Source organism: Meleagris gallopavo, chromosome 4 (genome assembly GCF_905368555.1).
Source record: "Meleagris gallopavo chromosome 4, MGAL_WU_HG_1.1, whole genome shotgun sequence".
In the NCBI taxonomy this organism is placed as follows: Eukaryota; Metazoa; Chordata; class Aves; order Galliformes; family Phasianidae; genus Meleagris; species Meleagris gallopavo.
The window spans coordinates 53455667-53482138 of NC_139407.1; the positions used below are offsets into that span (position 1 = coordinate 53455667).

The 26472-nt window shown below is 38.5% G+C and overlaps 1 protein-coding gene across 1 annotated transcript in view; it reads left to right on the forward strand.

Annotated features, from left to right (window-relative positions):
• Positions 1-5978: 5978 nt before the first annotated feature.
• DHX15 (DEAH-box helicase 15) overlaps positions 5979-26472 on the forward strand; it is a 41373-nt gene continuing 20879 nt past the window's right edge. Inside the window, exons 1-6 of the mRNA XM_085223375.1 lie at positions 5979-6207; positions 10655-10997; positions 15110-15303; positions 16111-16270; positions 16683-16901; positions 25174-25341. Of these exons, the coding sequence (XP_085079501.1) occupies positions 6143-6207; positions 10655-10997; positions 15110-15303; positions 16111-16270; positions 16683-16901; positions 25174-25341 (1149 nt within the window). The 5' untranslated portion in view covers positions 5979-6142. The remainder of the gene's footprint in view (positions 6208-10654; positions 10998-15109; positions 15304-16110; positions 16271-16682; positions 16902-25173; positions 25342-26472) is intronic.

Sequence of the window (26472 nt, forward strand, 5' to 3'; positions counted from 1 at the left end):
AACCTCAGGCATGAATATGAATGTTTTCTAGGTTCTATTAAAGAGAGGACTTTCCACTCAAAAAAAGAAGTCTTAGGAAGTTAGTGCCATAGTGAATGGACCAATTAAGAGATTGTGCTACATAATTAAAAAAATAGAATATATATACCATTGTAGTACATATTTGCCCTCTGTTGATGTGAAAAGCTTGCAAAGCAACTGCAAGACAGAATCAGGCCTCTGCAAAAGAAGTGCTAATTGAAAAACTTGTATTTATTCTAATTCTACTACTTCAGCAGAAGATCAATCAATAAGCTTGAAAACCTGATCTTCTCTGAATTTAAACATCTCCCTATGAAATATTTACTCCTCTTCAAAAATGTTTTATATCTGAGGAGCTTGTTCCAAGATTTCAGTTGACCTAGGAAGAAGTCAGATTGTAAGGAGCTTAAAAGATAAACTGCCATTACACACAATATATTAGCCTGTAGTTTCAGATGTTTCCAAATGTGGAAGGTATTAAAACAATGCTATTTTAACTGGAAAGACATAGAAGTTACCAGAACGTTGTGTAAATTCAGTGTATAATGAATATAAATTAGATTTATAACCTAGTTTGCTCAGTGGTGATATTTTGCATTAACACTACCTTTTCAGATTTTATTCAAAGCACATAACGATTATCTGCTATTGCAAGGTTCCTCAAGGGGACTAGAGGTGATCGTAAGGCCTTTGGCAAGTGACTTAGAGGCTGAGAATAGCAGCTTCTTATCTACAGCAGTGTATTTCCTTCTAGAGAATGTGTTTTGTTTTCAGAAGTGAATTGCCACTCTGGTTATTGTTCCAATAGATACAAGTACTCTTACAAAGTCATTTCTCAACTGAAATTTGAGAATACACACTTGATTGTTCATACTGTAGTGAAGAGTGGGTATAAACTTTGGAGTTGTAGCTTCTTATGTCTGGTGCTCCTTTCTATTTCACCTGGTGCACAGACATCATGTCTTCAGAAGACTGCAGATACTCGTGAATTTTTCCTCTTTGAAATGCTACCCAACTATGATAGGGTGATGTAATTGTACTGGTAGTCCAATATCTGTCCCTGTTATTGGAGAATGTATATTTTTTGTTTGTCAATAAGATGTGGTGGGTTTTTTTAAGCCATTAGTTGCCACTGTTTCAGCTTGCTAGAATGGCTCAAAATGAAATTTGCTGTTAACGTATGCAATTGCCATCTCTGTCTTTTCTTCTTTATGAAACTTTACTAAAATCATTCCTACCTTCTTGACCTCCAGGCTGTTACAGATGTGTTCTATTTGGGATAATGTATAAAGACCATTAAAAAAATTCAGATAGTCCCTTTATGGCTGAAAAAGCTGCCTATCATGGCAACGCTGCTGTTACTATGCTGGCTTCCTAGAACACACTTCCCAGAGCAATTCAAAGTATTGACTTATATATATTTCAAGTGTTGCAAAGTTTAGTTTCTATAATTACAGAGAAGCTGCCTCTTTTCTTCACTGCAGAAATTTATATCTATGTATTCATCTTCACATTTTTAAATTTGAAAAATATGTAAGTCTAACATTTTAAAACATGCTCTGATTACAGGCTCTTGTCTCAAGTATTCTTTCTCCAATGATGTGACAGAACACAAGGATTAGGTCCATTTGTTCACACGGGCTTGGTGGGAGGACAGAATGAGAGCTTGACTGTGATGAGCATTTGCATTTGAGGCTCCTGGGTAATTTGATAAGAACATTATCCATTTATATATATTCTTTTAAAGCAGACTGCTTTATCATAAATACTTTTTTATTATTTTTATTAAATTAGTTTGCAGGAAATTCTTTAATATCATGTGCTATAGATTAAAAAAAAAGAGAGAGAGAGAGTGTTAGACTGGCTGAAAGAGCTGGGGCTGTTCAGCCTGGAGAAGAGAAAGCTCCAAGGTGACCTAATAGCAGTCTTTCAGTGTCTGAAGAAGAGCTACAGGAAAGAAGGGGACAGATTGTTCGGCAGAGTCTGTGGTGAAAGGACAAGGAAAAATGAAAAGAGGGTAGAATTAGGGTAGATATAAGGAAAAAGTCTTTTACAGTGAGTGTGGTGAGGCATTGGAATAGGTTGCCCAGAGTTGTGGTGGGTGCCCTGTCCCTGAAGACTTCTAAGGCAAGCCTGCATCAGGCCCTGGGCAACCTAATCTAGCTGTGGATATCCCTTTTGTTGCAGGAGAGTTGCACCAGCTGACCTTTAATGGCCACTTCCAACTCCAAGGATTCTATGACTCTATGATTTTTACAAAACAAACTGTAAATATTGGCAAAGTAATTGTGACCATAGCATTGCAAACATATAACTCTTCAGTCTACCACCAGCTGGCTAGCCATGTAATACACACTACAGAGATTTTAGGGCACTAACAGTAAAGCTAAAGCAAATTTAAATGCCCTCTCCCCTCCCATAGCTCTCTGTCTTATAACTCTGCTTATTCTTTCTGATTCCATTCCTGCAGTGGATGAGTAAGTGTGGTTTCACATCACCCGCTGCCTTGTTTTAGCTTGAACCAGGGAAGGTGTGTTTCAGATAAGATGCTAGGCTGGATATATGTCATTTTTCTTCCCTTTATAGGCTTGGTAATATCTACCAGGGGGGTGAAACAATTAGTTGCATGCAGTAATAAACTGCCACACCGGACTTCTCTGTCGGAATCCTCATTTGTTTCAGGGCATGTATATGAATTACAACTTGCCTAAGACCCATGCTTACTCTTTTGGGGAAAAGACAACACAAAATCAGAAAAAAAAAATTATAGTGTTTCATAGATGTTATTCTTCTAAGCCACTGCCTCAGTTTTAAATGTTAATGCTCTTTTTAACCCAAATAACATGAGAGTATTATGTGTATGTGAAAATCAAAGAAATATTCACTAAAAATTGTCTAAGAGGATTTTGATACTAATGAGTATACTTTTAAAAACTAGGGTAAGAAATTGAGAGAAGAATAGACACTTAGAAGGCAACTTGTAAACATCTCCTACCTCAGTGATCTGAGATTTTCATTTTTATAGATAGTTATAAAAGACTTGGGGTGAACCAAACTCTTATTTAACAAATGTATTTGACAAGGCAGAAAATATGCTTAAATATGCCCTATTTTGCACATTCCTTTCATCCTTTAGGCTTTTGACGTAATGCTTACCAATTTGTCGTTATGTCAATTTGTGCTTCTCAATCTTTCTTCCTCGTCTTATCTTATATTTGGGCTAGGATCCTGTGAATACCTACCTACATGCTTAATTTTGCTACTCGTAGTAATCCCTTTGAAGTTAAAAGGATTAATTGCATTAGTAAAATAAAGCATGTTTGTGCTTGCAGGATGAAAGCCTTAGATTGACAGTTCTTCAGGATGATGGGACAAAATTGTTCATTATGTACCCAGTAGCTCAAAACACAGGTGGAAGGTGCGTTTAGCAGTCTGCAAAGAACTGTTAATCGAGACAACTAGAGCATGGGATATCAGTCTGGGACACAGCACTCCAGCTCACCCCAATAGACACACTATATATATAAAAATGTGTGTGTATATATATGTGTATGTATGTATATATATATACATATATACACACACACACACACACATATATATATATATATTTTTTTTTTCCTTTGGCTGGGAAGGTATAACCATCTTTAAGATCTCATACCTGCTGAGATATCTATTCTACTTATCCCTCCTCCTAAACTAGGAACTTTCCTGGGGTTGGCCATATGGTAACCTGGATCAAGAACCTAAGTGCCTTTATGCTGCTGTGCACAGGGAGGAGCAATCAAGATCTGGAATGTACAGCTGAAGAACTCTCCATGCACCTGTTGTTGAACAGCCTCCCCCTTCTGAGAATCACACAGCAGTAGTTCCTCTTCACAACTAATGCATGTAATTCTTCCAATTTTCCCACTTCCCAGGGAGATCAAGCCCCCCTATCTTTTTTTTGTTGTTGTTTGGCTCCCTTCTCTACTAAGCTCAATGTCTCCTCTATTTCCACTATTATTTGCTTTTGCTTAAGATAGTCATCATTTAAAAATCCTCTTAGGGAGATGCATTGAAAGCTTTCTGTAGCTACCCTCTGGGAATGCAGCGCTGTGTATGCTGCCTCAGAGAGAATAAGCTTGATATTTGGCACATAGAGAGAAACCTATAACACTTAACGCCTGACAAACTCTGACATAGATATTCCAGAGTTTTTTGTATTATAACTTAGAAAATTACTTCCAGCTTTGCATGAAAAGCTCAAAGTCCAGTATTCCTGAAATGTTTATTCCAGTTGATTACTTTAAGCAGAAAAATGGTATTTTTATTGCAGTAGTGCCTAGAACTTCAGTTGAGCTGAGGGTGTCATTTTGTTGTATTATTTAAAACGAGTGCCAAAAACACTCTTCTACTAAATATACACTGAGGATTTGTCTTCCTGGAATGTTTTAGTAGTTATACTGATGTAACTCCAGAAGAACATGGGGGTGTGGGCAAACATCTACTTGCTAAGCTGGCTGTGCTGTGGAACAGGTCACTGGCTGCTAAATGATTTTTTTCTGGCCATTTCCAGATTTGCTAGCTGAACCATTTGTGAAAATACTCCCTTGCCCTCGGAGTTGCATGAGTTAACAAAGACTTCTTATTCAAAGCATCTGAACTAACCTAACTCCTTTGACTGAAGTGCCTGGGGAGTGACCACTCTTGCAAGTAGCTAGGTGAAGGTTGTGGTAATCTCTGGCAGAAAGGCAGTGAAAACAGGCAGGGAGGATGACTTGGAAAACATGTATTTTTCATCAGGTGTACCTAGATGGTACACCTGATAGGTTAATGTTGTGGTAGTACGTCTCATTCCTATCTTATCTAAGACATCAATTTAAACCACTACTGCAGCACTGAGAAAGCATGAAATATACTGGGAAAGCAGGGAGGAACAGAGAAGAGACTGTCCAACAGTAGATAAGTATCAAGAAATGTCCTTCTTGCCTTTCCAGAAGCTCTCAGAGATTGACTTTTATGAGCTATGCTGCATTATCAAGTGACTGTTTTGGAAAGCAAGGCAGCTGCTAAGACTTAGAGGAGAAACAGCTGAAGGAACTAGTTGTGAGAGCACAGGAGTCTGCCTGGGAATAAGAGTGCTTCTATCAGCTGTGAAGCGGTCCACATCCTTTTCATTTAGGGACATCTCGTTTGCCTGACTTTGTCTTCTCCTGCTCAACCTCATTTCTGCCTACAGTAAGGGGACAAACACAGCTTGTGTGGATGGTTAACCCAGCTCCTGGAACGTGCTGGGGGAGGCTGGAGATGAGGAACACAGGTCAGGACACAGAAACAACCCTGAAGACAGGTCTGCTGGAGCCAGCCTGAGCCACAGATCTCTGCTGGTGGCTACATTGGCTGGAAGTGTGAAAATAAAGCATCAGTGTACAAGCAAAACCTGCTAACTGTATTGAGAAAACGGCACTTTTAGCTCACATGTCTCGCTGCACTTCAGCAGTTGTGCTACTAAATGCCAGTTTGCGTTCACACCTAGAGAACTTTGATGTAATGGCAGCAGCCATGCCTGTTGGTGTTAGGGACACGGGCTTCCCTTGTACTAGCAATCCTAAATGCATGTGCCTTTAGAGCTTGTAGTCTGAATGTCACTGACTTTCTCGTTTCTGCTGCTTCAGATGACTTGTGAAAGATTGCATTTTTCTACACGCATGGACGTATGCAACGGCCCACAAAAACTATGTGCCAACAGTATCCTGCTCTTAACTTCCACCGTGGAAACTCCCGTTCCAGTGCTTGCCTGTCCCGGGGAACAGAACGGACTGTGGAGTCGAGTTTCGCCCGCCCCTAAGACAGCACTCCGATCACCCCTCGGGCCAACCGCCCGCCATCACGCCGGCCCGGCCGCAGCCGTTGGAAAGTGCGGGGCGGGGCCGAGCGGCGGCTCCGCCGAGCTCACTCCCCGTGCGCGCGCGCGGCAGCGGCTCGCGCAGCCCCGGCGCTTCCTTCCGGCCGCCATTTTAGTGGCTGCGCCTGGCCTCGCGGCGCCGCTGCTGTTGCTGCTGCTCGAGGAGCGGAGAGCGCGTCCCGCCGTACTCGGCCCCGCCGTACCCAGCGGCTCTCCGCCACTCCGGCCGTCGCCATGTCCAAACGGCACCGCTTAGATCTGGGCGACGATTACAGCTCCAGCAAGAAGCGCTCTGACGGGTAAGGGGCAGCGCGGCCCACGGGCGGAGGATCGGCGCCGCTCCCGCGTAATCCGTTGCCCGTTCTGGGCGCGGGCCGCTCCCCGCGGGACGGGGCGTTTGCCGTGCGGGGCGGCGGGAAGGGATGGGAGCGGCGAGGCCCGGGCGCGGCCCAGCGCGGGGCCTAGGCCCGGCCTCGGCCTTGCGAGTGGGGGAGGCGGATGGCGGCGGTGGGGAGCGGGCGGGGAGGGAAAGGAGGGGCCGCGGGCCGGGTTGGGCCGGGGGCGGCGGGGCGGAGCGGCTCGGCGCGCACCCGCGGGGCTTTGTGTGCGGCCCGCCGGTATCTCCTTCTCCGCGCCTCCTTTTTGGTGCCTTTCTGTCGGTTTCTTTCTGTGGTAAACGTGATCCAAGGGGTCAGCGTGAGGTAGCGCCTGCTCAGTGCCTGAGCGGGTGGGAACCCTGCTCCTTTGTTAGCTGCCTGCGCTGGGTGCCCGGCGGGGATGCGCCTCGTGAGGAGGCAGTGCCAGGTGGGGTTGGGGCAGGGTGTCACGGAGGGAGGAGGTTTCTTTGTTTTGTACAAGTTCGTTTTAGGACTCGATGTACCAGCTTTAGTGGTCTTTCATCACGTTAGTAGCATAGTGGGAGCACAGACAGTGTGTCGTTGCTGTTTTAGTGCAGTCTTTATATTTTGTATTCCCTAATCTTGGTTTGGGAGCGAAGGGCCCCTGAAGGCTGCGGTGCTCTGAAGGCTCAGGAAGGAGGGCTGTGCTTATTTGGCCTGCCTTTCTTGGGAAGCACAGAACCTATCCTGAATCTGCTCCTTCCTGAAGCTCAGCAGCATTGTTTAGCAAGAGCATTGCTCTGAGGAGAATGCTTATTCCTGCTCCCAAAACTTGCAGGAGCTGAAAGTCTGCCATAACAGTTGGTGTATATTGATGAACAGTCTTGAAGCACAACTTGCCTTTTTTTCTAAAGGTGAGTTTGTGCAACTCCAGTTTACAGCCACAAGTGTGATGCATTTTTCTCTGCTAAACAGAAAAGAATGCTTTTTATTGACCAACTAATCCTTGCATATAGGAGCACTGTAATCTTTTTTTCTTAAACGAGTTGAGCTGTTTATATCCTCTAATGCATTTTCTCCTCATTTGCCAGAAGTTGACAAAACTCCTTTGTGGATACAGAAAAGTTGTGCAAATACACTTTCTGTTATCCATGGATTTCTGTGAAATTTTCAAATGGTAATGTCAAAATTGTGTGTTACTTGAATGTTTCAGCTGGTATGTTTTGGTTGTATTGATAATGAAGGTCTGTTGGAGACTGATGAGTTTTGTATTTCTGAAAGAGTTTTATAATTTGACGTGGTTTTTACCACCATTCTGAACTTTTACATTTCCTAAAAATTGTAAACAGCGCTCAGCAGTAGTACAAAATTCTTATGTAGTGGTCTCTGAATTTTTTTGCATCTAAAACCTACACAGGTGCAGGATTTGTGTCCCTTTGGCTTTTCCTCAACTGCCATTAAAAGCTTTAAATGGCATAGGACTAAGAGTTGGTCCCTGTGGTCTTGCTGAGTTTATTTCTTGTATTCCTTGAGATCTTAGTTCATCCAGCACAAGGCACACTACTCATCTTTCATTGGCCTGGCTTATGTAAGTTTTCCAGCATACAGAAGGACATATGGATTCTTGTTACCAACATGTATATTCTTGTCATATTCTGCACAGTGTGGCTTTATGAGATTTAGTTGGTTTTGGAACTGGGTTAAGCTGAATTAGCTCCTTGAATAGATACCACATAGTGTACAGAATAGCAGCATACCTTGCCTTCAACCTGGATCACCAGACTACAATGTAAAATTATATTGAGTTGTTGCTACATTCTTTTTTGATTGAGGCCTGTATCAGTGTGTGCAGCCGTACATGGCAGTGATGCTGTAGGTTTGCAACCTTAGCAGCTTGACCACAAAGATAACCACATCTGTTATCTACCTGTTCTGAAGTATTCTCTGTGAAGGAAAAGGCTTTTGGGGATGATGGAAATTGTTTGAAAATCTTCTGTTATGGTGCTACTGTGCAAGTTGCATATGTGCAATTTAAAGCCTGATAGATTTTTTTCTAAGCATATTCGTTAGGTGTTGTGACATCACAGGTTGCTGTGTTAGTGTGATGTATTGTTTTCACTGATTTTGTTTTCTTATGTAAACAGCAGCAATGCCTATTTAACTGCTTTTGTTTGCGCTGACTGCAAACAGCTATTGTTGTGTCTCCTTAGTGATGGCGAAAATGCATATCACTGATGTTAGATTTGCTTAGACTTCTGTTGTGGTGAATGGTCGTTTAATGTTATTTCTTTTCCATTTGCAGTTTTATGTGCTCTAAGTCTGTCATTTTTACTGTTTTTTCGTCAATTTGTATTGTATGAGTGGGCATAAGGAGTGGGCAAGTCAGGCAACCTCAAATGAGAACAAAAATCCAACTAACAAATAAAAAATGCCTAATAGAACCCACCATCACCACCAAACTCTTCCTGTGTATAAAGATTGTTATGAACTTCATGCACAAGACAAACGTGATTAAGTTCTGATTCTTTTACTTTAGTTGTTTGGTTTAGGGTTTATGGTCAGTCTGATAAGTGCAGAGATGAGGAGTGACTTAAATGTGACATTTTCTTAATGAAGAACTGCCAAGTTGCGTTTCCAGAAATTTGAGTGAAAACATTTAGCAGTGAACTGTCATTCTACCTGTCCCTTGTTTTGATGCAAGACGTCTGGTGTGCATGCTAGAATTCAGTGAGAGTGGAAGGCTGAGAGACATTTTTTAGGAAAATAAACTATTGTAAAAAGATTAATATCAATGATTAGATTTGAGGATGTGATATGTGGTCTGTTTTTTTTTCTCTGCTGACATCTGAGCCCCTCTTTCATATTGTTCTTAAACACTTGAAACAGAGAATCAACTTTCTTGGTTGACCTTTAAGTAGACTTTTTGACTTCTGAAATGTAGATAGAACTTGATAGGTTCCTTTTCTGGTATGAGTGAACAGCTGGAAGAGTTAATGAGATAACAGTGACTGGGGAGTAACAGTTCCAGTTTGATTCACACTCGCTGTCCATTTAATTTACTGTAGCTAGAAATTTGCTTATTACTTTACCAGATCTAGTTCAGAAGTTTCACAGATAAAAAATGCCAATAATTTTTTTACTTGTAGTGGTTTAAAATGTAATTTAAAAACGTAATTTATTTATTGGTAAAGCAGATCTTACTTCAAAGTGCTAAATCATGATAAGTTTTGGGTTTTTGTTGGAAACGTGGCTGCAGTTCTTCAGGTAAACGTGGGGATTTCTTGGTGAGCATGTCGGTGTTTGGTGGGGGAAGCAAAATTGTGTGAAAACAGGTATGTAGATCTTAGTAATCTGAAACTGTCACAAAGACTGAAGTGAGAGTTGTAATTTTGAGCATACAACTACAGCAAAAAGAATCCTGTTTCATTACATTTGCAAAATAATTATTTCTTGGACTTAATGGCTGGAAGAAAGTGTATTTCATATCCCTGATAAAAATAATGGACACGTTCAAGATTGGTTGGTGCTTAATGCCAGTTGTTTGCCATTGACTTGTTCAAATATTGCTAGTTTGAGTCTAGCTTTGTAGATTATTTTAATTTAGAGAAAATAGAGTAGATTTATAATGTGAAGTTGTTTAAGAAGTTTCTTTCCTTACGAATGTTCTTACGTTTGTATTTCTTTGTTGTGATGAAGTAGTGGAATAGTTACTCAGATGTTTGTTTAGATAATACAGAGATTTCCACAAATTGTGCAGGTATAGCAGTGTTCCAGCTTTGGTAACAAATGGCAGTGCGTACATGCTGTTATTGAAATAGATGGTAGGAGGTGATACTGGAGAAAACAGTACAACTGTTATTAGTTTTAGGTCTAAGTTTCTAACTCGGCGGTCAGAGTTGAGTTAAAATTGTATGGAAGAGTTGTAAGAGAGGAATTTTTTTCTTTTTTGAAGTTTCAGAGTAATTCTGGCATGTTAGGATCAAACTTTTTCAGGGCTCATTTATCGTCGGTTTCTGTGGCTGGCCTAATTCTCTTGTTAACTAGGGAAGAAGTGTATTAATGTTCATATCTTTGTGCGCCTGCAGGAAGAATTGTGAGAAGTCTAGAATACATAACAGGTTACTAATAACCATTAAATGAAGAGAGTCAAGATGATGCTCTCCATGGTCTTGCTTATGACAAGAGGAACTGTGGCAGTAGTTGTGTATGGTGATTGATGCACACTATTAGAAATGTAAATGGGTGCACTTTGTTTGTACTCCAGATGACTGTTGGAAGGAATCATTAAAGTATTTGGTTTATATTCACTTTGTTGTAGGGATGTTTAGAATCAATTTGTGCTCAAATTTCTTCATAACATTTAAATATGCAAGTATCTAATTTTCTGCTGTTTCCTAACTCATTTTAGGAAGGATCGCGACCGAGACAGGGACCGTGATGATCGGAAAGATCGTGATAGGGATCGTGACAGAGACAGAGATCGTGACAGAGAAAGGGAGAAGGAAAAGGAGTTGCGAGCTGCATCTAACTCTACGCTCATTGCTGCTGGGTTACCACCTATGAAACCAGCAATGATTCCACACAGTATTAACCCTTTCACAAATCTACCACATACACCTCGTTATTATGACATACTGAAGAAACGACTACAGCTTCCTGTCTGGGAATATAAAGAAAGATTCACGGATATTTTGATTCGGCATCAGTCATTTGTGCTGGTTGGAGAGACTGGGTCTGGTAAAACAACACAGGTGAGTTCTTACTTACAGTGGAGTTCTTAAAAGTTGAGATGGTTGCTAAGTGAGGGGGTTGAAACTTTGTTTGGTTTCTTGAAAGTCATTATGCAAAACACCTCATAAATAACAAGCAAAACTTATTTGATGAATGTTTGATATGCTCAACGAATACAGAAATACTTGAGGAGAATCTTTTGCCCTCCCTTGTTTTAACCCAGTTGTGTTCTCTGGCCTTATCTTTTGTAGGCTCTCTGGTAGTTACATTTTTGGGAAATGAAGATAGGTTATTTATTTTTTTAACTGTTAGACAGAAGTGTACTGATCCACAAACTGAGGTGTTGGCTTCAAGTTTTTATCCCTTTAGCTGTTTATGTAGGTGGTTGCTTAAAAGTAAGAAAAACGTTGCAGAAATAAGATCATGTTAGTCTTTTGTGAAATTTAGTGCTACAGGTATGAACTTAATGGGAATATCAGGTACTGATTTGATGTGGCCTTCCTCAGTGACAACAGATATGCAGAGCTTCACCAGCCCTTAAGAGTTTGAGGGATTGGGAAAATGGGGAAGACACAAGCAAAGGCATGTGTTTATAGCAAAATGAACTTGCTTAACTCTTGAACTGTTCTCTGGTGTGATGTTTAAAATATTTGTGGAAAAATGATGTTAAAAAGACCTTTGTTCTATAATCTGATAAATGCCTTTCATCTAAGACAAAGTTAAAATCTGAAGGATATATTCTAATCTTCATAAAACGGATTATAGCTAACTTACTGCGAGTCCTGAAAGAATTTTTTATTATGAAGTTTGGTAGTCTGGAAAGTGTGAAGGGCGTAGTACAGTGCATACCTTTTACATCTGTGTGCTTAAATGTTGTGATGTTTTGTGCTATTTACTGTAGATTTTAAATACCTTCTTGTATAGAAGGTACCTTAGGGCTGTGTTGCTTTTTGTTTTTTTTGAAGATGCATCTGCTGTTGTATTGTGTTACTGCTTTACCTCTAATTTATGGAAAGGACTTAAGAAACCCCATGCATCTTTCTTAAAGTGGGACTTAAGCTATCAAAAGCATGTAAACTATCTTGGAGTCTTCTGTGCTTCCTACGAGTTCTGAGATTGCAAGGCTGCAGATCTTCTGAGTGCCTCCATAGGAATATATCACTGAAAACGATCCTGCTGTCACTTAGGGAAACTGTTGCTTTGAATGTGATAGTGTTGCATTCTTAAGTGCTTCAATACTAAACAATTTGATGAGTGGTTGTCTTGCTTCCATCTCCTCACGTCCATTGATCATAGCACAATATTCTTCCGTGCTTAAATGTTCAAACTAAATATGTACACAAGTTACTTATGCTTTCTGGTAGAAAGTTAGCATCCCTGGAAATCTTGTGGGAATTGTCCTTCCAAAGTGATTCTTAACTTTCATGGCAAACAGGCTGTAGTAGTTGCAGGACTTCTGAGTGAGCTGCCATTTGGCAAGTCCTTCTCCCTCCCCCCCTTTGTAAATCCCATTTTTTGCTTGTCTTAATAAGCCCCAGGTTTGAGAAAGTTAGGCTCTGGCAATGGAGCCAATAGGAGATGGGAATTTTCTATGAAAGCTTTTCTCCACAAACTTATTTTAAATTAGAAAAAAAGCAACCCCAACTCTATATTAAACTGAAGTATATTTTATGTAGGCTACTAATTTTTCATCTCTCCAGTATTTGCCTCGACTTGCTTTGTAATTTAATCTTAAGCTTCTAAATTGTTTTCTTCAAATATTCTCAGACTAAGTTCGGTTTTGTAATTATGGAATGGATGAGTTGAATCTCATTTAGAAAAGCTAAATATGCTGTTTGCAATGTACATTCCCTTTTAAGTGTGAGATTGTTTGTGATACTGCTGTAATAATTTAAATGTATTCTTTAGATGGTATAGTAGGGTAGCATCTGCTTTTACTGAGAGTTTTAACTATTAGGTGTGGGATGTTTTCCATAACAAGGGAAGCCACTTTCCAGCAAGTTTTAGTGCCTCTGGAAATTTAGAAGCGGCATTATTCTGAGCGTGGCTTTATCTCCTGCTGTCCTTGTATCCTACAAGAGAGCTGACATGAATGAAAGTTGGACTCCACTATTAACCAGTGAAAACTGGGAATCCTCCCATAACTTTTGACAGAAAGCTCATTGGATTGAAATATCTCGGAGCCGGCAGAAGAGCAGTGCTCTTCCCACTCCTGTCTTGCATTCCTTTAAAAAAAAAAAAAAAAATGTGGCTTTCTTTTGGCTCAAAAATGGACTGTAACAGTCCTCACTGCTTCTGTCTCTCAGGCCTCTGTGTTTGTCCCTGTCCTTTTTTTTTTTTTTTTTTTTCTTTTTTTGTTGGTGGCTATCTTTGGAAGTCTTTCTGTTGAAGTCATTGAGATTGAGAGGTGCTCATCCTTTGCTTTTTGTTGTTGTTGTTGTGTGGTTTTTTTTGTGTGGGTTTTTTTTTTTGGTTTTTTTTTTGTGCTTTTTGGTTTTGGTGTTTTTTTTTTTTTTTTTTTTTTTTTTTTTAAGAAAATTTAGGATTTTTGTAGGTAGGGTTTTTTTTGCATCAGTAGAGATTACTTTATGTTCTATAAGATCTAGATGATGGAAGTTGTTTCACATTCCCGAAAATGGTCATCAGAAATAGAAAACGTATATCATGGTTCTTTGTCTTTTCTAAAGCGGGACTTGAAAACTGTTCTGGTAATCTTTTAAATCAGATTAATGTGTTGAAATCTACATAGGCTTTGTCTTTCATTTGATACCAGCGTTGTAGGTTTTGTTGTTTCCTGGAAAATGGCCTCTAAATTACTTCCCTTTACTGTATCCTGAGAAACCTGCTTTAAAGCTCATGTCAGGATTGGCTCTGTTTAAAGTTAGGAAGCTTCACCTCATTCAGAGTTGAGTTTTTCCTAGTCACTTGAGAGGCAGCTTCATTTTTCTACGCTCCACTCCTGGGAAGTGTGTATGTGCTACTGGGTAGGATTCCAGATTCATGTCTTTAGTATTCATGAGCTGTTGCTATTTTTACTTGAATTTCCTACTTGAGTTTGTTCAAAGTTGTTACTCTTTACTTTCCTTTTGTTTTTTGTACTTACAACGAGGGATATGTTTTCCTTTTTAAGAAAAAAAAACAAAACAAAACAGCTTTTCATTAATCTGCAGTTGTCTATTGTGCATATGTTCAGTTATTTCGATTTTGCTGTAGAAATACAGTATTTGAGAAAAAAAATCTGCTTATGTTACTTAAAACTACACAGCTTGTTCTACTATTCTGTATTGGTTCAGTGCATGAATGGTGACACTTTTTTTTTTCTTTAATCATGAGCTTTTTAGAGTACTTTTAAAACCAATTAGTAAGGAGGAGTCGATTTTATGTCATCTGTAGACTTAGGACTGGCCCTGCCTGGAAGTCATCTCCTCATAAAACACCACGTGGAACATGTTAATATTAAATTTTCTTCAAGCTTTTACTGACCTTACAAATTCTTCTGAATAAAGCTGTTTATTATTCCTGCTTTCCTGGAAAACCAGTGCCTGACAAATAAGCAAAGCATGTCGTTATAGGAACTGATACACCAGGATTTCATATCTGTTTATAACAATTTCAAAGAACAAGAGTTAACCAAAGGAGCGTAACTTGCTTATTTGTCATGATCTCTGGGTAGGCAGGTTTTATATCATTAAAATATATATTTTTGCTTAATCTACATTAATAAGCAGTGTTTTTTTTTAAGACACAAAGTATAATTTGTTTACTGTAAAACTTAAAGGACCTGACTGTGCTATTGATCTCAATCCTGCGTATTAACTTCAATCTTTTGCTTTTGAGCACGATGGCTGCTGCTAACTATCAGTGTAAGCTACTGAACTAACAGAGGTACTGTGAGCCTGTTTATTTCTTTGATAACTTCAGAGATAGTTACGTATTTGCTTAAGGAAGCATGGTTTACTTAACGGTGTTGAGTCTAACTAGTCTGTCTGCTTCCCTAGTCTGGACAGTTTTGAACGCACAGTTGTCACCTCAGTGGAATTACAAATATATTTATTTGATATAACTACTGTGTTATATACATTGTATGTGGCTATTAAAACCGTGGCTAAAACTGAATTTTTTTTCTTGACAGATCCCTCAGTGGTGTGTTGACTACATGCGCTCGTTACCTGGACCAAAGAGGGGAGTGGCATGTACCCAGCCGAGGAGAGTAGCTGCCATGAGTGTGGCGCAGAGGGTTGCTGATGAGATGGATGTAATGTTGGGCCAGGAGGTTGGTTACTCCATTCGATTTGAAGACTGCAGTAGTGCAAAAACTATTCTCAAGTAAGTATGGTGACTGTCCAATAAAGGACCCTGTGAAGGATGTTAGCAAAATTTTGAAAGGAGTAATGAGGAAGTAGTAGTGAGTGGAAAAGAGAGAGAGAGGGGCTGTAGTGTCAGATGAAAGAAATACAGGCTGCGGGTGTGGAGTAGACTTGAAAATGAGTTGTTCTTAAAGGAAAGTTATGTGTTGAGCTGACTTCTATCAGTGGTAACTTCGTACCCAAAATAGTTCTGGTGAAGTTTGGAGTTTACTTCACTAGTAAGGAGAGGTACTAGTAAGTTTCAGGACTGATCTATGCCTAAGTCTAGGGCACATAACTGAGGTTTGAGTATGCTTTTGTTTTGTCAACTGTTCCAGATATCAGTGCTTTGTTGATGAAACCGAGCTCACTTAGTACATGGTTTGCAGATCACATTCAGAATGGTCAGTTAAAAATGAAACTGTTGTAGGAATAGTGTTTCTAGGATTTGAGTTCTATTTTTTTTTCCTTTATTTTCTTGTCTTTAATTGTAGATCTGGAAGCTTGCCAGTAGTAGTATTAAAACTACTCATAAATGTTGCCAAAACTTGTTGAGTTTGATTTTTAAAGCTTAGTCTCTACTGTATCTCTACTACCAAATACTGCCCTTTGGTTACTTCTATCTGAAAATGTAAATGGATTTGTTGCTATGCTGGAAATAGTTTACTAATGCTTCAATTCTAAAAATAAGGCTTGTAAGGGCTTTCTTCAAGTAACCTAGTGAATAATAAGAAAGAAGATTCTTTATATATCAGATTTAATAAATAGAAATTGTCTTTGTATTCAGGTATATGACTGATGGTATGTTACTTCGTGAAGCAATGAACGATCCTTTGCTGGAGCGCTATGGCGTTATAATTCTTGATGAGGCCCATGAGCGAACACTGGCTACGGATATTTTGATGGGAGTTCTGAAAGAAGTTGTAAGACAGAGAGCTGATTTGAAGGTCAGTAATGATGAAGCCTAGCAACATCTCCTTTGTGTTTAATCATGCTGAAGTGTCTATGTGTTTACCACCAGCTAATTATAAAGAAAAATAATCAATTGATATAGATTAACAGGCTTTTTGATCTGTTAATGGTGAACTGTATTAGAAAGATAATGCTAGGAAGGCCTTAGTGCAATTTGTATTAAAGAAAATACTAGGAAGGCACAGTTATATCTGTGCCTTTCTGTATTTAATTAGGATGGGTTTTTTGACCTGGAAATAAAGGTGCTGTATTGAAGTGATAAAAGCATGCTTAAATCATGGCTAGCATTGAGTTTCGTTTCCTGCTACTGTATTTTATATGTGTAACATTTCACAGGTCCTTGTCAACCTTTGGGGTAACTTTTTTTGTTATTGTCTAAACCTACAGGTTATAGTTATGAGTGCTACTTTAGATGCTGGCAAGTTTCAGATCTACTTTGATAACTGTCCTCTTCTAACTATTCCGGGTCGCACCCATCCTGTGGAGATATTCTATACTCCAGAACCAGAAAGGGATTACCTTGAAGCTGCCATTCGAACAGTAATCCAGATTCACATGTGTGAAGAAGAGGAGGGAGATCTTCTACTCTTTCTTACTGGACAGGAGGTATTTTTTTCCGTTTTCCATACACTATTTCATACAGAAAATGTTTTAAAGTGGCTTGTATAGGTGGAAATGTTTAGTTTGATTTATTGTTTGGATATGGTGTGAGAAACTCTGCTTGCCATACATTGCAGCTCAGTACTTGAAATGAATTTCCGAGACGTCTCTAAAGTGAAAGTTTTCATCCTAGTCGTTTATTTCTGAAGTAGAAACATGGCATGTAAAACCCAGGTTTGTACTGAGAAGAACTCAAAACATCTGGGTATCTGGTAGTGTGGGGGATTTGACTGAAAATGTAGTTTGTCCACTTCTGGATATGTATGGTACAACGTAGCCAAAGAGTTAGCGCTTTGCTTCTGATGCTGAGAGTTCTCAGAAGTAGTTTTAATAAAAATGTTTCTTTCTTTCCCTCTATGAATAGCTTTGATTATTACATAATGGTTGTTCTATACCACAAATGATGGGAGTTGCATCTCAGAAATGTACTTGGTGACTTGTGAAAGATGATTTTACAAAAATGCTTAAGCTGAACTGCAAGAAATAATTTTGTGGAAATCTTAAATCTTTTGTCTGGGGTAAACTGTATATTTTTATTATCGGTTTTTACATTTTTTTGAATATGTAGTAGGCTGTGATGGAGGAGAACGTAAAAAAAAGAAAGAAATTAGGCCTTGTGAAAAACTGATTTAATCAAATCATGTAAAATCCCTATTTCTAATAAGTAGGAAAAAAAAGCAGCTAGCAAAACTGTTTGGGGTTGTTTTTACTTTTTTCTGGTAGTGGAGATACTGCTAATGGGAATTCTCAGCTGATTTTTTTTCTTTTTAATGTGCCTAGTCTTTTCATTTCAACAGACACTTTGCTCAGCACTTTTTTTTTTTGGTTAGTTTTAAGCCTGTAGCCACTTTCTGTTTTGTGCTTGTCTCTACTCTTCCACAAGACACCTTCCTCTGGCTCATTGTTCTTGCAGGTGCTTGTCTTGAAGAGATCCTTCAAATGATTTGAAACAGCTTTGTGTCTTGTTGTAATCTAAACTTAGACAGCCTTAACTATGCCAAGGGTGAAAGAAACTACACAAATAGTCAGTGTTGCTAAAGGTCCACAGGTCTGTTGTGTAGATCTGGTTATACAGATACATGTAGGTTGCCTGCTAGATCGGTTTTAAGGTATTCCATTAAAAAAGTCTTCTGGCAGATAATCTCTTCCACTAGAGAGCAAAAATAAAATACTTTGAGTATCGTAAAATAGTCTAGACTTGTACTACTGCTTGGTCTGAAATGACGTAGGAATTTTTATAGAGCTGGAAAGTGTGGTGTATGTACTGCTATTTGATTCAGATCCAGTAGGCTCGGTGGCCCAAGTCTTACAGTTGTACTCTTGGTTGTTTTTTTTCTCCCAGCTAGTAATGTCCTGTAGTTCTTGTTTTTATTTTGGAAAATTACTTGAATAAAATGCAAGATGACTTTATTCCTTATTTAAAAGACGGATTTTCAATACTAAAAGAAGTTTGGGATGTCTTAAGTGTAAGCATGCAGATGTCAATTGTTCTGATATCTTTGGAAAGATTTTAGGTTAGTAATAGCAGTGGTCTAAGGCAGGAAAAGGGTAGAAGGTATCTTGGCTTCCCACAGTCTGAAGTGGTTTTTATATAGGTGATAAACTGGATTGCGGTTAAGGCAAGGTTGATGATGGAAGCAGGAGTTATCAGGGAAGATTGTGTTGCTGGGCCCAGTTGAAATACTGTCAGAAACTAAAAGAATCTTAATTAAATAAGTCTTTAATTGGATGAGGATAATTTCTATATCACTAACAGTTTTCCTTCGCAATAGCTGAAAAGTGTGTATGTGATATCACAAACTACTTTTGAGGTCACTTGTTTCTTTACAGGTTGCTCAATCACTAAAACTGCGGACCAAAGTGACAGAGACTTTCTTATGAGGAAATTGAAGGCAAAACTAACAACTTTCTTTAGTCTCAGCAGTGACTGAATGGCTTTAAGGTGGTTAATGTGTAGTGGGTTGCAGTGAACACAGGTTGTCTTACTTCAGCTTCACGTAGAATGAATTGAGGTTTGTAAACTGGAAGAAGAGTAATACCAGTAATTGTGGTCGAGTGCTAAAGGCATGAAGTTTCTTGCTTTTCATTTGAGATGCCAGCATTAAATATTTCAAACAAGTTGAAAAATATCTTCAGTTATGCTGAGACAAATTCAGTGTTGACTTGCTGACAGAGGAATTCTCAGCTATGGTGAAGTGTTGACTTTATCCTTGTAAAGACTGTTCCTTCCCTATCTGCTGTCTTTCTTGTATTTTACAAAGTTTTGTTTCTCTGAATCTGTGAGTATCTTCTAGAATGGTGAATTTCAGAAGACCAGTCATTGTAGCTGTTGCTTATTCTGATCGTAGCGTTTCTGATCGTAGCGTTTCTGATCGTAGCAGTTTGCATTCATTCCTTGGCAGAAAGAAAGAAATTTATGAAGTTTCAGACGCCCTTGGTTATAAAGACAAAATTTCTAGATGGCAGCTAGATGTGGCTGGCTGTACCTTGTCTGTCATTTTTATCTACTTCTACAAATTCCTAAGATGTCTACAGAAACTTCTGGTTTGTGGAGCCTTTCTGATTTTTTTTAATTATGTATTCCACCCTCATTATTTTACACAAGATGAAATTGACTTGAACGTTTTTTTTGGCATTTGTTTTCTTCAGGGTTAAAAGTCGACTGGCTCATTTTTATCCAAGATGAAGCTGTATCTTAATTGTGTACTGTATCAGCTGATTTGCTGTAGTTAAGACTGCTGGCAACTATTTAAAAGATTTTAAGAGCTGGAGCAGACCTGAAGTTCTTTTGATGTTCAGGGATTCTTTGTGTAGGCCTCCCATACAGTGTCAACTGAAGAAGGAAGCACTTCTGAAATCAAGTTCCAAAGAATCATGTTTACAAAATAGTTCAGTTATTTTTTTCCATATGTCATGCTCATAGATGGTTTTACTAAATGTTCTTAAAACAACAGCATTAGTTGCAGTCTTTTTGTGGAATTGTTTTTTTGAAAGCTGATAATATATGGTTTCCATCTTAAGATGGACTGGAGCTTCACCAGCAAGTTGTGTGGATGGTCACATGTTAGTTAGCATTTGAGCCGGGATGGTTGCTGGTACTTGAGGCATGTCAGTGGCGCAGGGCAACTTTGGTCATTTGGTGGAGCTGCTTTTGAGTTCCAGTGCAAGTTGAAGCCTCAGTCCCTGGTATTGTGGATGAGTGCTGCACACAAACAAAGGGCAGGATATTCATACTATTGGATAGGATTGTTAGCTTGGAGGGGGCAGTTTAACTCATTAGGCTCATTCCAACTAGTCTTCCCAGGTTTCCTCTTACTCTTTTTTTGACCACCATTTCAGCAGAACTACTTGTTCAGCACAAACTTGCTGCTCATGGTGTGATGCTCTAACTCCATAATATACATAAGTGCTTCTATAAGCCTTCAGGAGGTGTGCCTCATTCTGTACTGCATAAATACCATCGGGGAGAAAATGAATGACTTTCTAGTGATCGTTCAGTTTAAATAATATAGTAAAGACTATTTTCAACAGTAGGTGGAGGGAAGGGGTGGAATAGTGCTCTGCTTGATAAGAAGCAAAATTGATCCCTTCTGTGGTTAATTTTATACAGCTCCTTTTAGGTGAACTGGTAATTATATGTTCAAAACCTTCTTGATTCAGAGCTAGGGAATATTGGAGTAGTGAGGTGATACACTTAACAGTGCAGATGCAGTATTGGAAGAATTTGGGGGAGCTGGGGATGTAGTTATGCTTCACTTGTTCCTTTCTCTTAACTATGTTCTGATGCAGAGCCTGAGGAACTAATATATTTCTAAATTAAATTGGCACAGATATCCAAGTCATATCCAGAAGATTTTCTGTGATTAGACTTTCATAAGTAGAATCTTCCAGGAAACAAGCCAAACGATCCACTGCCACAAACAACAACAAAAAAACCCCACAGTACTATTAATTAGGCTTTGTTTGTGTTTTTAATCTTGCTTTTCTTCTAGTATTTGCTGATAGGAATCAATGCTGGGAGGGTCATACGGAATGGGAATTCATCACTCATTAAGCCCTTTGGTGAGTCAGAGTTTAAGGCCACATCACTTAGAACTCTTGCAGTTATAAATACTGACAGCTTGCTGTTGTCTTCCTTGACCACCTCTGCTGGGGTGAAAAAACTACTTTTTTTTTTTTTTTTTTTTTTGAGGTTTACCTTTTTTTCCCCATCCTCTTGCCATCCTTTAAGCACTATGAAGGCTTTTATATTTTCTCTTGGATGGGCTGGGAAGGGATTGAGTTTCTTAAAGGATAGGAATTTCAACTCTACCGTCCTAATTTATCTTGTTGCAGCGTAAGTATTTTTCTGTGTATTTTGAAAGCAGGAAGTGGTGGTTGATGTGATCCTTTGGGGCAAGGTATGCAAGCAGTACTGAGCAGTATGAAATGGATAGGTCACAAAAAAGACTATGAAAAGGCTGTCTTTGAGTATTCAAGTAACCAACCTGTAGCTAATGCTTTCTCTGGTTAGTTAGTAGTACCTTTGCATGTGTATTTGTAGAAGTATTGATCAGCTGTGAGAGGAAAAATAAAGCGTTGTGCTCTCAGTTTGTTGACAGCTTGATATGAGTAGCAGTTATTGCTATTTCCAGAATGTAAAATAAATCTGCAGTCCTGGCTTTCTGAGAATTCAGGACTTTTTATGTCAGCAGGCATCAAATTCAGATTTTCCTTATTGTCTGGTGACTCTTTGCATTTCTACCTGCACGGAAGCACAGTGGATAAAAATTACTGCATCTGAAGATGTTGTTCTTTGTTGTGTTTCTTCTTTCTTAGGCACTAGTTATCAGCCTGCCTTCTTTGGAAGAGTGGGTTAAGATGGAGTAAAAATCTTGTCAAATTCAAGAAGCATAAGTAACGTACTTAATGGCTGTACTACCTCTTCTGATAAATTAAAAGGAAATTGAGCATTATGCTCTTGCTTTGTTTTATAAACAAAACACTGGAAAGCGTTGCTTCCCATATGGACTTAAGTCTTACTGAACTTCATGACAAGGCTTGGAATCCAACCCTTGGAGGGAAGGCTGTAACTTGCTGACCTACACTGTTCTAAGAAGAAATCAAACAGTGAATAATGCGAGTGTGGTGAGAGTCTGTAGGAGTGGCACACCCAGTACTACCTTTGATCATAAGTAGGGAGTTGGAAATAACTAAAAGCCAACAGTCTTGTGATTGAAAGTAATGCTCCTTTAGTTAAACTTCTGAACTAGACATTCTAAATTTCAAATAGGATAATTTTACCACCACTTAATTATATCAATCCATTTTGATCAAGCTATGAGCTTTTGAAAACTTCAGTGTAGACAGGCTGGCTGGGACAATTCTGAGGGCTGTTTTTCAGATAACACTCAAGAATTCTCATTTTGTGAGGAAGTAAGATCAGGTTCTCTTAACCTTAGTATTGTCTAAGCCTCATACCCCTTATTTGATAGGCACACTTTGATTATTTCTGAAGCAGGTCTTTTTGCTAATGCGAAGCAGTTGTGGCTCTGACTGGTTTCTGTGATCCCATACATGTTCCTACTGCCAGTGCAGTGATGTCCTCAAGTAATTGGTGAAGTTGTCAGGGCTCTTTGAGGAGCTATTCAGACATAGTGTAAGACAAGTTTGCTGTACTTCCCCTTTTTTTCCCTCCAAGAAGAAAAATCTTACATGTTTGGTGGTGGAATAATTCCTTTTCAAGGGATTTTGTAATGGACTCAATGTGCAAGCATTAAAATGATTTTAAAAATAAAATCTTTCAATAATTGCATTTAGAGACTGTTGAATTAGACTTGCTGAACTCTCTGAGGATTGAAGTTAGGGTTGTGTGTTCAACCATACCTGTCATACTGTTAGGCTTAAATGCTTTCATGCTGTACAAACATGTCTGACAACTGAATCCTCAATATCTCCAAACTGTTCTATGTATGTCCTTAAGATTGCATGGTTTGGGGTAGCTTTTCAGAAAGCTTTCTGACAGAAATAACAATTGCACTTTGCTGGAATTGGAGAGTGCTTGTGGATACAGCTGAAGGAGAGAGATGCGTATCTATCACTATGGAAATTGAAGTAGTGGTAGTTTTTTGTTTTTTGTTTTTTTTTTAATTAAACAGTCCAGTACTACGGGGTTCTCTTGTATTGTCTTTACATGAGTGACATGTAAAGACATGGCTCTTGTCTTAGTAACTTACTGGCTCTTGTCACTTGGTGACTTAAATTCTTTAAGAGGATTCTGATGTGAATGATTTTCCGCTGATTCTGTCCATGGTGTCCAGCATCTGATCTTTCCAGTGTAGTGCAGTATGTTCAAATTCCTTAAAATGGTTTCCTGATCTTCATATCAGGAGCTCAGCTCTGTGCTAGATTTAGTGTTTAACTTTTTATGTTTTTGTAAGACAGTCTGATTACATATTACATTTCTAATGGATGTTCAGTAGCAGCTTGTGAAGACTTGGCACTGTGTGCAGAGTTGAGAGATTGTGGCTGCTGAGTTACTCAGCTACTTATTTTTGACATGCAGTCTTTTATCACAAGGATGGTTACATGAAATTATTAATTTACTGAACTGCTGTGTATGATGTGTCAACCACGTTAGGTTTTTACTTCTCACTAAGAGGCTATTAATGAACTTTCTAGAAGGATTTGTCAGAAGAACTCCATGTATTGGCTTTGGTGTAAATAAATTCATTCTTTGTTAATAAACCAGTAGGGGGCATTCCAGCTCAGTTTCTTGTGTGCCTCTTAGGTTGTGAAAGGTATATTGGATTTGTTGGCAGAATGCACCTTTGATTGAAAGTTTGTTGTTGTTGTTGTAAATATGTGCAGTTCATTCAAATGGGCAATATAATGCTAGAAGACATTAAGCTTGCTATTAAGGAGCACTTTGACATCACAGAGGTAGGCATTGCACCTGTTGCTTTGCTGTGTTTCTGTTAATTACATATACTGATCAGTACAGAACATGAGTATTGTACTATGTGTGCTTATTTAAAACATGCTGAATGCAGTTATGCTGAAAACTGAAAAGTCTCAAAGTAAAGATGATCTCCAAATCTTGTCAAGTTTGTTCTACATTCTGCCTGAATTTTATGATTTCTACAAAGGAAGCTGCTTTTGTTTCCATAACTATAATTTAAAGCAGTGATTTTTACAGAAGCTTTATATTAACTGATGTTTTATGTGCTCCTGTGACTGTCCTAAGCATGACTTTAACTCCAGGCTGGTGAATTAATTGTGGTAAGGGAAATCTGGCCTCTGTTCTTGGAATATGTTGTGGACATGTTTTTGCATACTGTTTTTCTTGTCACAGTGATTTTATCCTCCCATCAGTGGTTCACTAGAAATATCAGTAGTTGATTAGAGTACCTCTTAATTATACTAGTTAGTTATACTAGCAATTTTAAGATGAAGTTAATGAATTGTAGTATTCTTTTGGCCTAATTCTCATTACATTTTGTCATAACTATAGGCTATATAGCTGACTTAAATCTCTTGTTTTAAACTGCAACTTAATTGTAACTGGGCTGCGTTGAACTCTTGTGTAAGAAACAATAGCAAGTGCAGTGCTTTACCGAGGTCAAAACTGCATGAGAAAATCTGTACAGTCTGCAGAGTTTGTTGCTTTGTATATTCTACTGTTTAAATGGAATTCCATTTAATTTTACTTCAAAATCTCAAGCACTGGATTAAGAGGTTTGGTTCTGAGCATCCATGTTTATACTGTAAAGGTGTTTGTTCTCATTAGGTACAATGAAGCAAATCTTCCATATAATTGCATTAGTGATACGTGACATTGAAGCTTAATTGGCTTATTTTAAATATCTTGCACATCAATTTCTTTTAGATTGTGAAAATTGAAAAGGTCATGAGTGCAGTTTAATATTCCAGGGTGAGAGATTTCAATTTTAGTACAATTTGTAGAGAATTAATTAGGAAACATGACTAAAAGGAAAAGGATGTTGCATGCAAATGAGGCTGTTCATTAGAGTATGGAAGAAGCTGAGGCATCTGGGAGCTTCGTGAAAATTTAACTGGAAATTTGGCAAGCACCTGGGATTTTTTTGTTTTTTATTAAGTGAAGTTATTGTAATTGTTTTTCTGGGTATAGACATAGTGCAATTGTGATGAGTTGTTCTAACATAGAATGGATTAGCTTTCCTATGGAGTTCTTTCAACCACTGTTGTTGTTTTGCAGGAGATTGATGAAGCCTGCAAGAGGATAAAACGTGAAATTGATGACTTAGGTCCTGAAGTGGGTGACATCAAAATCATTCCATTGTATTCTACCCTTCCTCCTCAGCAACAACAGAGGATTTTTGAACCTCCCCCACCAAAAAAACAGAATGGAGCAATAGGAAGAAAGGTAAGTAGTATGCTGTTTTAATATGCTCTTCACAGTTGGTTGAGCAGTTATTTTAAGTGTACAGAAATGAGTAGAAAGCTTTAATGAAGCCTTAATCTTTATCACTTGAAATCAGAATTACCTAAAAATTTACTTCTTCATGCAGTTCAAAATTTTGCCTTCTGTATATGATGCAAAACTCTACTAGTAAAGTTTGATTTAACTGAGTGGAACTGGCATTCATACAAATTTCTTTTGAGGAAGAGAAGTTGGAGCAAATACTGAATTTGACAGCCACTTGATATATGTGGAGGGATGGGATTTTTCTCTGATTAATTATTGAAATGTGTTCTTTCTGGAAATGAAACTGCCAGATAATGTCCAATAAGGGGTTGGTCATGTTCTATTTGCTTCTCAAAGGCTTACAGAAAGGTACAAGTTAAAACAAGTTGTCAAGTTAGAGGGTCATTCTGACTAAGGAATTGGGGTTCTTCTCATTCATCAGGCAAAAAGGATCGGAAAACTCAAGTCTTGAAAAATGGTATTAGTGGATGTTCTTCACAGAATTAAAATAGTTCAGTTCTGAATGCATGTGTAAACTACGTGAGAAACTATGGATCCATAATTTCTCTAAAACTGGATGTTTGAAGGAATCTGATAGAGCTTCTTGAGGCTAAACAACTGCTGTATAAAATCTTAGCATTTACCAAGTTAGATTTTTTTACAGCCAAAGCTGAATCACGCTAACTGCTTTAGGTGGGGTTTATTCCTTGATTGTTTGCCATTTTGGACAGTACAATGTAGGTAGAATAGGAGAGACGTCTTAGTGTTCTGTAAGAAATTACTTAATAAATTAAGAGAAATTATCTGATTTTTCTTATTGTTTTGGATTGTATGCCTTCTGCAGTCATGAAACTAACACTGCAAGTAAATTGTATTAGTAAATACCTCCAATGAATGAAATTAATTTTCAGAGCTGTGTATTTCATTTAAATTTGTTTAAAACTGTGGACTTCAAAATAGACCGTTTCTCTTCCTCTTGATAAGAGGATAGCAGATGCACCATGGACTTCTCATTATGTTGATCTGTCAAAGAGTGTATCAGTGTTGAAGAGACTCTCTTTGTAGTAACTATCTTTCTACAAGAAAAAT